General features: G+C 35.7%; 1 protein-coding gene across 1 annotated transcript; it reads right to left on the bottom strand.

Moving 5' to 3' along the window:
• Positions 1 to 11,076: 11,076 nt before the first annotated feature.
• LOC132633778 (uncharacterized) lies at positions 11,077 to 12,303 on the bottom strand. Its single transcript, XM_060350246.1, has 2 exons — positions 11,963 to 12,303; positions 11,077 to 11,399 (listed from the first exon to the last, which is right to left on the bottom strand). The coding sequence occupies exons 1-2, from the start codon at positions 12,101 to 12,103 to the stop codon at positions 11,232 to 11,234; spliced, it is 309 nt and encodes a 102-aa protein (XP_060206229.1). The 5' UTR covers positions 12,104 to 12,303; the 3' UTR covers positions 11,077 to 11,231.
• Positions 12,304 to 12,941: the final 638 nt, after the last annotated feature.

The following is a 12,941-nucleotide window of genomic DNA, read 5'->3' as shown; positions in this document are numbered from 1 at the left end:
GGTTGAATGATATATTTCTATCTATAGGGAAAAAATTAATATGACCTACCAAGCCAATTTCCCATAGCAGCAACTAACGTCCCTGCTCTTTCTCTTTTTCAAGAATTCATTTTCTTTTCTTTCTACTTCTAGGAAAAACATGGGTGCTGCACGTTGGTATTTATATATAGATACCTATACAGGTTTCAAAACATATGTAATTGGGGTTTATCCATGAAAGAAGGGTTAGTGGAATGAGAATACTTTACCAGTTCAGAGTGGGCAAGGTTTGTGTCTTAGTCTAAGGTTGATGTGGTTCTAAGGAAAATTGTGGGGCCTATCGATAACGTTCATAGGTTTGTTTATATAGGATTAGAACATTTTGACAAAAGCAGTGCTTATATTCGAAAACCGAGGATGGGGGAAAATTTAAATTTGGAAATATGAAAATTAGATCTTTTATCTAAGTCAGAGGGAGTTCCGGCTAGTAAGGCGAGAGAGAAATGTTTATGATGCATTCCGTAGAGGTTTCCCGCATTGTCCTATTAAAGATTCTTTAGTTACCATCAGCGTTCATTCTCTCTTGTCGCTCGAGGACGAGCGATTGTTTAATTGGTATCTGATGTAACGACCCATTTGGTCGTTTAGCACTTTTAGGCCTAATATCCCTAAAACACCCTTTTCGTGGTCTAATCTTGTTGTCTATAGCTTGCGATAACGGGTGATTCGGTTATTTAATTGACGAGTAAATTCTAGAACATATGTATTTAATGTGTGAGAATAGTTTATTCATAGAAATATTATTTGCACACATATAAGGCGTAAGTGGGTAAATATGATATTTGACGGAGTGGATAATTTTTGAATAAAACAAAATGGTTGAGTAAAAAGATTATTTTGGATAATGATTTTAGTGTAGGTGCACCGTTGCTTTGGTGGCTAGCAAAAGATTAGAGACAAGTCATCTCTTTCATGGTCCTTCAAATTCATTGGTAAGAGGATTATTGAGTAGAGGAATGTGGATTCTGGTGTTTGCTTTTCCAGAGAAGGCAGAGGAAGTTGTTTAAATATTTAGTAGTACTAAGAGTGGAGGAATAAACAATTAAAAAAAAAGAGTAGCACCATTTAAATAAAAATGAGACAACTTTTGACTAGGATCATTATTAGTCTTGTGTGGAACCTTGGGGGAAACTAATTATGTTTCACATGTGCGGTTCCCACTACCCATTAATAGAAAATATACACATATATCTCACTTTGGCTAAACCAAAGATTTGAGAAGGAAATATGCTGCAACTTTCTTTTCCAAACATTCTAACGTCGGCCACACTAGAAAATAGGCAGTGACTTTATTTCAATTTTCTTTCTCTTGAGTAGCAAATGAAAAAGAAGTGAGCAGCAACGTACTACTCCATAAACATTAGGCTCGGTACTTAAAAGATTAAGCAAGCAGCAACGTTATATAATTTTATGACGGGTTTCGCTCACCGCTTTGATCTCATCATTTGTTTTGTCGTGTTGTTGAGTTCGGGCTTTCTTCGAAGTGAAGTAAGGTGAAAGAAGAATATTTCTTGGCACATAAGGTAAGAATCCTCCTCTCCTAAATATATTCAAATTCATCTAGGTCATTGCTAAATTGTGGGAATTGATGAAAATATGAAAGAAGAAAGGTTATGTAGTAAATGTTAGGGAGACAAATTACAATATGATGTACATGATATAACATTAAAATGATATTACTAACAATGATGACAAAAAGAGATACATACAAAAGAAATAGGCATTGTGATAAATGGAAGTATGATAGACTACAATAAGAATCTGAATGCAAGGCGTAATAAATAACTGAATACATAAAGAAATAATCAAGATAAAATCGAATAGGACATAAGTAGGTAAAATCAATAATGACATGAACAGCTAAAACATATTTATTTGTCATTTGAAAATTGTGTTAATATTCATAATGTGCATGATAATAATTGTAACATAGGGCAAGTATACACTGATTACTATGTAGTAAGAATGACATAATAGAACAAACAAATAGTACTTTATCAATATACAAGAGTGGAAAGTTAAAACAATATATCTGTATAATTGTGATGTAGAAACAAAATACAACGATGTACACGAAACAGTTGAATCAATGACAGAAGTAAAGTGAATATACTAACTATAGAAATGGGTGATGGTTGGAAATTGTAGTAAATGAGCTTAACACGGTGAACACATAATAATGCAACATTATAGTTGAGTTATATAACACACGAGTTATAAATAGAAAAATACACAAACACATGGTGGCGATGAAAATAAAAATAAGGCAATTGGTATTGTAGTATTAGACGCATATAACAGACTATTGATTGCAGTGTTATAGGTGGTATTGTAGTATTAGATGTACATAAGGTTGTTGATGTTGTTGTTGTGATTTGGAACTAATTTGGAGTTCGCATGGGGTGAATTATTTAGAGGAGATGCCGCCCGAATTATATGATCCTTAGATAATGGGTGAAATTATTTTTCAATAAAATTTCAAATATGCCTTTGTGGGCCCAAGGCCACTTTTTGGAGTGCGTTTTTGGATTTCAAATATAGGTATAGCAATATGGGCGCATTTAGATTCGTATTCTAACGTAGATTATATATTTGATAGACCTTGTCCGTTCGGAAGCACTTCAGAAGGAAAAAGCTTTGGCGTGAAAGTTCGTGACACCTGTTCGGCATTGAGGTAGGTTACGGTTTACTTTATGTCTAGACTCTAGTTAGCAAAACGTATGTAGATAGTAGTGATTGACGGGGAAAGCATGATAGGTCTTCAGGCATGGTGTGGAGGTCAATTTCATCTAGGTTGATAATGTCAGCTGTTACGTGGGCTTGTCGCCATTATTGCGATATCATTATATGAGCTTATCACTGTATTGTGATTTCATGTACTTGATATAATTTCCTCTCTCTTGTGATCTCACTGGTCATATGGAAGAGGAAGGTTATTACTGAGAAACTGAATATTGAATTACACTTCCTAGTATGAATCTATGAAACCTATGACTGCGGTGATTATTGAGGTTGATTTCATGCGAGGCATGCATCCCATATTTTATGTGTTATTTGATGTAATTATCACCTAGTTGTATCTTTATCACATACTAGCTCACTCACCTTATGAAAGGGAAGGGTAATATTGATTATTGAGCCATGGACAATAATATGGCTTGTACTTGTTTATTGCATATTGGTGATATAGTTGAGACTGATATCATGCATGACATGCTTCCATATTACTTTTATGTTTTCCTAATGGTGAGGAGCGTGATTGAGAGACTCTGAGGTCTTTGCCGGAGATTGAGAGTGACAGAGAGACTCCGAGGTATTTGTCGGAGATTGAGAGTGACAAAGAGACTCTGAGGTCTTTGTCGGAGATTGAGAGAAATTGACAGCCTCCGAGGTTTCTGCCGGAGAGCACGAGTGGTACATGGACTTCGCGGGTCCCCCATGGGTCATGACTATGAGGCATTGTCATAGCATGTGTGTACGAGAGTGGAGCGTGAGAGGTGACTACTGCATTGCATAACATTTACACAGCACGACATTGCATTGCAAGGCACTCCATTTGAATTGCTATTCATGTCATTGCATGGCACATTCTCTGATTGATTTTAATTTGTGAATTATTGAGTTGTTGTTGTAAGTAATTATTTTAGAGACTTGATGGACTCGAGGTTTGGATATTTTCCCCTAGGCTTATAACCTGAGATTTGAAATCCCTTGTGACTATCGTATCGCTAGACTTTTATATGTGCTAGAGTTGGGACTGTGTTTGATTACTTATCTGTTTACTTGTTAGTTGCTTCTTGTTTATATGCGTGAACTAACCATTGTCGGCCTTTGATACCTACGAGCCTTGTGTTGTGCTCATACTACTCTTGCTACACTCTTTGTGGAGTGTAGAGTTATTTTCAGGTAGTGTTCGGAGTCTCACGACCGTTTCGAGGCATTCGTCAAAGGCGTTTGGGTGAGCTATTTGAGATCTTGCAACCCAGAGTCTCTCCTTAGATTTCTGTTGTTCTCCATCCTTAAACAAAAGTCGTATCCAGTTTGAGTCTGTTATCTACTTCAAATTGTAAACTTCTTAGAAGCTCTTGTATGAGTCTAGACCAGCTTTTGGGAATTTCTTATAATAAAAGTATTTATTCCGCATGTTGTATCAAATTAAGGTAGTTACCTGAAGGGGTCGCCCACCAGGGAGGGTTAGTGTGGGTGCCCGCATGATCAGTGATTTGGGTCGTGACAGGTTTATTACCCTTCCTTTTTTTTTTTTTTGGGTAGGATAGAGTTGTAGGGGAAGTGTTTTTATTCATTGTTACTTCTAAAGTAGTGGAGCGTAATTTTTGCTAGAGCTCTTTGGGTTTATGATGTATTTGAAGAAATCGTCACAAATCATGATCTTGGTTCAATTCCTTGGGAAAAACTGCAAATTGAAGTATGCAATTTTGTCATAGTGATGAAGCAATTGACCGCAGACAGAGTAGAAAGAAGACATTCCATCCAACAGTTGCGTAGTTCTAAGACGGTAACAATAAGAAAATTGGTAAACATGATACACTAACTCATCATTCAAATATCCTTAAAACATTTTTTAAGTATGTTTTCCGAACGATATATATTTCTATCACATGTATTCTTCTGTAGACACGTGATTTTTGAACCTCCCATGACTTTTTCACTGTCTTAGTGTAATTTTGCTTTTTGGTCTAATCTTTGACATTTTTGACTTTTATTTTTAATTTAGTAGGTTTGTTTGTGAAATGAAAAAAGTACAAAAGATATTCACTATTTTTAGAGTACAAGTTTTGTGTTTCGAAGAAAGAAAAATTAAAAAAATGGTTTCTTTTAATTTAGCTTTTTTAGCTAATTTTTTTTTATTTTTTTTTTACTTTTTCCTTAAGTTTTTTGGTTTAAAAGTAGTTGATTAATATATTTATCTTGGTATTTTTATATATCATTTTAATGGAAAAGAAAAACAAAAATTGAACCAATGATGGCCCACCACATGGCAAACTTCATCCCTATCATATACATGGCATATTCCATTTTGGAGATAAGAATATGCAAGGACTTTTTGGGAAGAATGGAATATGTCATGGATATGATAGGGATGGAGTTGTTGGGGTGGAAGGCAGCCGTTTAGATCGTTTGAGACTTTTGCGACTCCAGAAACTTCTCGCTTACGCTTTGAGTCCCCCAAGCATGCTTTCTCTTTATATTTCGAGACCCGAAGTCTCCGGACTCACCGTTCCTAAATACCCTCGGGTGTTTATACCCGCATACATGGCCAATCGTTGAGAAGCTAATGTATAATATAAGCTCTAGTTCTTCTGTAAAAAGGTCCCTGTTTTTAATCTTTGCTAATTTCAGTTACTGTTTTCGTTTCAATATGATCAAATTTGCTGTCTTAGTTAATATTGGCTAATGTCACATATATTTCTTTCTAAGTTGCTGGGTGATTGAGTTATTCTGATGAGATTTGCTTTACGTGCATGAATATAATCGCCGTATAGACTTAAAGATAATGACTTGAAAGAAGTTTAGCTCTTTAAATTATTTGAAGTCCATATAGTACTGTTTAGTAACATAATTGAGATTTGAAAACTCGCAAGGTTCTAATGAGTTGAAGCATGACATGAGCATGTTTAATTTGGTTTGGTTTAACAGATGCGTTGGTATTTTCATTTTTTTGTAAGCATATATTATCTTGGTCTTGTTTCTTTAGTATAAGTATAATAATCTTGTAAGTTAGCTAAGGAAGTGTTTACAGTGAAGGAATTTTACTCTATTGTGGTCCATTTCTTGCATCTTTGGCTAATTGATTTCATTCTTACAGATTGATGAGTATCGCTGTCACGACCCAATTTCGCTAGTCGCGCGGGCACCTACCTTTCCCACCCCAGTAGACGAACCCTTATCCCAACAATCTCAAGATACATGAAATAATAAGTAAATAAGCGGAAGAGATATAAATACGTTAGTCTGACATAATAATAGATAAATAATGCTGAAATACATCAAAACCACCCCAGAATCTGTCTAACCATACAAGAGCCTCTAACTAGAATCTACAAGTCTGCAAATAACAATAATACATCAGTACTCTGAATATGCCTCGGAATATCAAGTAAGACATAAATAAAGGAAGAATCTTCAAGGCGGCGGACATCCTCGTGCTCACCCTGTAAGAGTCTAAACAGCAACTCTCGTTCAACCACGAGAAGCAGAGGTCGAACCCACCTGGAACTCTGCATTCATAAAAGAATGCAGCAAGTGCAGGTCAATACAAACAACAAGTACTAGTAGGTATCATAGGCAGACTAAGTTTAGCTAACACATATCAAGGCAATAAAGTAAGATAAACAGGTAAATCAACAAGTATAAGTCAAGCACGAGCCAGACACGTCATCACCTATGTTTAGCATCTAAACCCAAATGTGTCAAGTCTCAAAATACTCAATCTGAATCCGTATATCACAAGTACATCACAATAGAAGCCATAGTACAATGCAATGCAATAATGTATGAAATGTGAATGCAATGCATATGCACCGTACATATGTACTCCGATGATGGAAAATCACATCTCGGCAGCACAACTGTCATGCCCCAAAACCCACCCTAGACGTGACCGGCATCCGACATCATGAACAATATCGGAAGAACCTAAACGACACAATAATAACACTTGAACCTGCCAGGTTCAATATTCGCCTCCAACAATTTACAAAATAAATGTAGTATCAAGTTCCTTTTTAATAATATTTCCTTATTAAATTAAACAAAGTTATAAGTAACTGCATATATCAGGATCACAATTATGAAATAAGATCAGCGGAAGTCTGATATAAGTAAATAGTCATAGACGTGGCAAACACCCATTAAGTCGTACGAGACTTTGACAATCTACCCACAATTCTGACAACTATCTATGGAGCTTCTAAGAGACACAACAATCATCTAACTTCAGGACACAGCACGGAAATCTAGAATAATAAATGAAACGGGAAGTGTCCCACGAACAAGGATGTGGGCTCACCAAATCAACAGCAGCAGCAAGTTCTCCTAAGCGTCGAGAGTATCACGAACCTGCTCTTCTCTGTTACCTAACATACCCATCAAAAACAACAATGGTATGCCTGAGTACTTTCGTACTCAGTGAGTGCCTCGGGGACAACAAGTAATATAAAAATAAAATATAATAATACATAAAGAAATCGATTCTGAAAAGATATTATAAAAACAGTCATTCCACTTTATGATTCTTAATATCATTTGTTAAACAGTTTACAAAGCCCTTAATCAATATAAAAACATGTATTCAGCTTGTGTATCTCAATAAGAATTATCAAAACTGATTATAAAGCCTTTTGTTAAGTTGCAACTTTCAATTATGCCTTTCAAATTGATCACGATTGTCAACAACAATTCCCATGAGAGAATAAGAATATCACACATGCCAATACAGGCCCAAGAATCAATCACATCGAAGGGATGACCGTAGAGGCTCCCTAAGCACAGCGCACCACACCGGAACATGTAATTCTTGGTGGCTATCCTTTCTCCCGAATAGCTAGGCATAAACCACACTCCGGGTAGCGAACCGGGTAGTGGCTACTCTTCCTCCCGAATGGCTAGGCAATTACCACACTAGGATCCATAGTGACTATCTTCCCCCCCCCCCCCCCCCCCGAGTAGCTAGGCCAAACACAACAACAAAGTTCATAGCATAGAAGCTGATTCACAATTTGTCTCAAAGTAGTCACACCATCAAATAGCATTAAAGTTCATTATGCCGTTACGAAAATCCATAATTTCATAGATAATCTTGAAAACGTTTCCACTTCTTTAAACAAGATTCCTTTGTAAAATAATCAATACCAACAATTAACCATCATCACTGATTATCTCTTATAGAAGAAAATGATTATGATTTCATATACGTATACAGAGGATAATACAATCAAGGTTTAATGTGGGCTTGTCCCTTCACACACATTAACCATTAATCAAAACATGTAATAGATTTCAAGAGTGTAAAACCAATTCATCATATCATTCAAAACATGCTTTTATAAAGAATCAATCTTTCAAGAGAGTTTGCAAAAGAGACATATAAATTACCTTTATATTCAAAAAGGATTTTATTTTTAAAGAGACATATCTTAAATCCCGTTAAAATATCCCAAACGTAAGCTCCATGCTTCAAAGAATCATTCTACATCTAATTGAGGTTTGTATGACCAATAAACTATAGATATTCACCAAATTCGCAGCTACTGTTCATAGCTTGAAACGCACGGTTACAGACCTCGAAATCTGATCTTCACCGTTCACATTTAAGACCTATATGTTGGGAAAACTCAGTTAAAATTTGGGCTCGATCCAACAATTATATTAGCGGGAAACGTCAATTTAATATGGCTGGTCGGAGGAAATTCTACAGCAAAATACTAGGGTTTGTTACAAACTAGGTTTAATACGGGTTTGTCCCCTCACACACATTAACCACTATTTAGACATGAATTAGAGTTCAAGAAACATGAAAATATTACTTTTCCTTTCATTCGTTAAAGAATCTTGAATAAAAATTTATACTTCCAACAATAGGTTCAAAAGTGATTTTCATTCAAAATAAGTTTTCAAAAGAGAGACATACAAATCATCTTTATAGTAAAAAAAAATGATTTTTAAAAGAGACATACCTTAATACGTTAAACAAAGTTTAACAATTCACTTTTGTAATGAAGAATACACAAACCCTATCTTGAATCACTTTGGGAAGAATTATGCTGTTAAACTCTAGGTTTTGATTACAAGAGTCATGTTAAGAATCATGGGTTTGATGTTAGAATAGATTAGTAATGTTAAGGGTGTTCTTACCTTTGATTTGATGACTTAGAGGGATGATTTTCGTCCTTAGGGTTTGGAAGGATGAAAGAAAATGGAAACAAAATAAGACCATATCCATTTTAAACACAATTTTCTGCCAGAAACGGAAGAAGTACGTCCAAAAAGGACGTCCCGTACTTTTTGGGCGTCCTTTGGGCGAAATCTCCAGCTTTTGCGCCCTTCAGTAAAACGGTCATAACTTTTTGTACATAACTTTGCTCGGGCTGGGCGACCTGCCATTGGAAAGATATTTCAAAGATTTACAACTTTCATCAAGGAATCTTTTCCAAATTAGCAACACATTTTCATGAAAATCGCCCAGAAGACAAACCTACCAAAACTTAGGCGAATTTAAGAGCCCTTAAGAACTTCAATTGTTGGTTTGACTTCGAAACGACCATCTTCCACCCTAATTCATCAAGAATGGATTCATATAGATATAATATCATCTTAACACTAGATTTTTACATATTCACACCTAACCCCAATTTACGGAGTGTTACAACAACCCATGGGGGACCCGCGAAGTCCATGTACCTCACGGTTCCGGAAAACAACCTTGGCAACCGCTACCTCACGATTCCGGAAACAACCTCTGCAATCGCTACACTCATACCTCGATTCCAGGATAAACATCGGACATCGGTCCTCACGTTACTCTCATCCAACTGAGCCCAGTTCGTAACAATATTTCCTCAAGTATCATCAATGTATCAACAATATATCATGAAGGATGAAAATGCGTGCAATGTATGAGTTCAATGTCAATAATCAAATCAATATCACAAGTACCACGCATGGGCACACCAACAATATCATGAAAAGGCTACACAATAAGCCATAATAGAACGCTATCCTCGTATCAAACGTCAACAAGTAAGATACTACAATATCATGATCAAGATATATCAATAGCCTCCAATATCTACTATCTCCACGTGGCATCAAACGAACAACAATAGAACAAGATAAGTCACAACACAACGGGGTGGCTAACCCCAAACACACAACAGGGCCCAACCTAAGACAATATCCAACCCAACTTCATACCCGAAGGTTTTACATGCTTTCTCCGACAATATCATCTAAATATATGTTTCGCTAAACAAAGTCTCACCATAGTGTAAATTGTAACCTACCTGAAAGGCCGAACAACAATATCACCAACAATTACTCCTTAGACTTCCCTTTCCTTTGAGTCTCGAGGTAAAGAAAGTCTAGGCACATTCGAATCAAGAAATTAGAATCAAGAAGAACACCAAACGCACCCTACTTCTATTCAAGACTCAAATCCCCAACCTATAGAATGGGTTTTATGAACTAAATGGGTGAAATTAGGAATCTAAAGGTTCTAACATGAAATTAAAGCTCTAGGTGATCAATTCCCATCAATATCAAGCTAGAAGAATCAACAATTTACTCAAATTCGAATTTTAGGCAAAACCCCCAAATTTTGGTATAAACCCTAACTTCCAATTCCACAATTTAGCCACTAATTAGGAAGAAATTATGAAATAAAGGATTCTAATCATCAATTCCATGCTTAATAGAGCTAACCCAACCAACAAATCATGATTTAGAAGCCTAGAAAGAAGAACTCATGGAACCCTCTTTTAATCTTCAATCACTTAATGAACTATCAAGATAAAGGAATTCTAAGGTGATTAAGGACCACTACTAAAAAAACAGCGTTTAGTGACGGACGTATTCCGTCACTAATCAGCATATATCTGTTGCTAAACATGTGTTGCGACGGATTAGCGACGGAATGTCGTCTGTTGCGATTTTGCGCGTTGCTAACCTATTAGCGACGGAAAAATGAAATCCGTAGCAAACTTAGCGACAGAGTAGCGACGTATGAAATCCGTTCCACATTATAGCAACGGATTATTTTGTTGCTATTGTTATGAATTCCGTGACTAATTTCATATTTCATTTCGTCGTTTTAGTAAATTAGCGACGAAAACTATTGTCGCTAATCCGTCGCAAAATCTTTGAATTATTTGTGCCTGCATTTAGCGACAATACAATGTTTGTCGCAGTCTGTAGCCTACTGTTTTCCCTCTAGCAACGACCAAAATCCGTCGCAAATCTGTCACAAATATTTTTCTTCCAATTTTTAATTTTATTTTAAATACACCTGTTAACACATACTAAATACAAAGTAATAAATACCCTTAAAAATAACTGACATTCACATAAAATAATATTTATAAAAAAGATTCAAAATAGATAGCGAAATCCTAATCGTTAAGTCCAAAACACCGACAACACCAAGTTGTCAACTACCAAAAGAACCCACACATCCATCAAGTATTATTAGTGCATAATTTTGTTCTTTCCAACAAAAAGCAGATAACTTTGTGCTTGAGATCCAAGACCATATATTCTTCTCTTCCTTGTTCCCCTAGCAGCTTCGTAATATGCTTCACATTGATCAATATCAGACTGAGATCAACATCATTGCCCTTGGCATCCTGCAAAAATTAAAAGAGCTTTAGCCATCCGATATCTTGTCACGGTTATAGATTAAGCCGTATAATCCTGAGAAAGAACTACTCTCAATCAATAATGTTTCATTACTTATCAACATCAAAACAGACTTGAAACCAAAACTTTAGACTATAAAGAAACCAAAACAAGCCCCACAAAATGCATATATCACAAGTTAATTGGCTGCTAGCACTAAGCTAATACCATATACCACAAGTTAATTGGCTGCTAGCACTAAGCTAATATCATATACCACAAGTTTACACCTTCTGCTCATATTTTCCTTTCTGTTTTACTGATAAGTTTAATCAATTGCATTAATAGCACTTAGATGGTTGGAAAATGTATACAATACACTATGCTTGTGTTGTTCAACCACATCCATTTTAACAAAATATCCCAATTATCTACACGTCATAGCTAGAACCCTTTACACCAAAACTATAAGTAACATGGAGAAAAGTATCCAAATGTTCAAGTATAAGAAAGGTATGATTTCCAGTGACCCTATTTCATAATTCATTAGTTTTGAATTTCATCTACTTACAGCTTCAATATCTTCTTCTGCCAAAGCTTGATAAACTCTAGATCTGCTCATAGGATTAATGCTCCCAAGCAAACTTGAATAACTTAGCTTGCTTGTGTTTTTTGCGTCCTTTAGTATGCAATCAGGGGGTTGCCTCTGCATAAAAATTTAAATTGTATTCAGTGGGAGAAATTACTAGCTTAAAACACTAATACAGGCAGAACTTAAAAAAAAAAAAAGGCAAAAGGAACCAAAGCACATGCATGTATATGAAGAATTAGTTGGCCATACAGCAATCCATAAAGAAACACAATGCAAATCACATGAGAGATGTGAACAAAGATTTAATAAATGCAAGGGAAGTGTAACTGCAATTATAGTACCAATGGGCATGAAGTAAGTAGAATTATTCTACATTCACATCACATGTATTATTTTATTCTAAAACAAAGTAAAAGTGGCACTAATATAGCAGTGAAGCGGTAAACTTTCTTTCCAATCTCAAAGAAAAATCAGCATATATCTTGTTAAGGATGTAAATTTCAGATGAAAGTATCAGTTACTAGTTTATTTGAGTTGGTTAAGTTCTTCCATATTTTGAGTTCTAAGAAATTTCTATGCTATCTTTACATCTTTTCTCCCTAGCTACTCCAAAAATAACTTGAAACAATAACTTTTTACCTTTTAAAGAATCGGACCATGAGTTGACAGAGGAATGTGGATTATGGAAGATTTTGGCAAAATAACGGCTACAACACTAGATCCATCCATATTCACACACCAACTACTATGCAGTAACGGTTAACCAAAAATATGCAGTAATAGCTTACCTGAAGTTCAGCAGCCAAATGATCCAAAATGCAGCAGTTTCTTACCAACAAACCCAACTCCAAATGTGGCTCGAAAAACCAACAGCAGGCAGCAGTCACTCCATTTCAAGTTTAGCAGCAAATTAGGGATTTCGATAAGCCCCCAAGTTATGCAAAATGTAACTTCTTAG

The sequence above is a fragment of the Lycium barbarum genome, chromosome 3, assembly GCF_019175385.1.
Source record: "Lycium barbarum isolate Lr01 chromosome 3, ASM1917538v2, whole genome shotgun sequence".
NCBI classification, from domain to species: Eukaryota; Viridiplantae; Streptophyta; class Magnoliopsida; order Solanales; family Solanaceae; genus Lycium; species Lycium barbarum.
The sequence above is the reverse complement of the archived record's forward strand: the minus strand, read 5'-3'. Positions and strand labels throughout refer to the sequence as shown.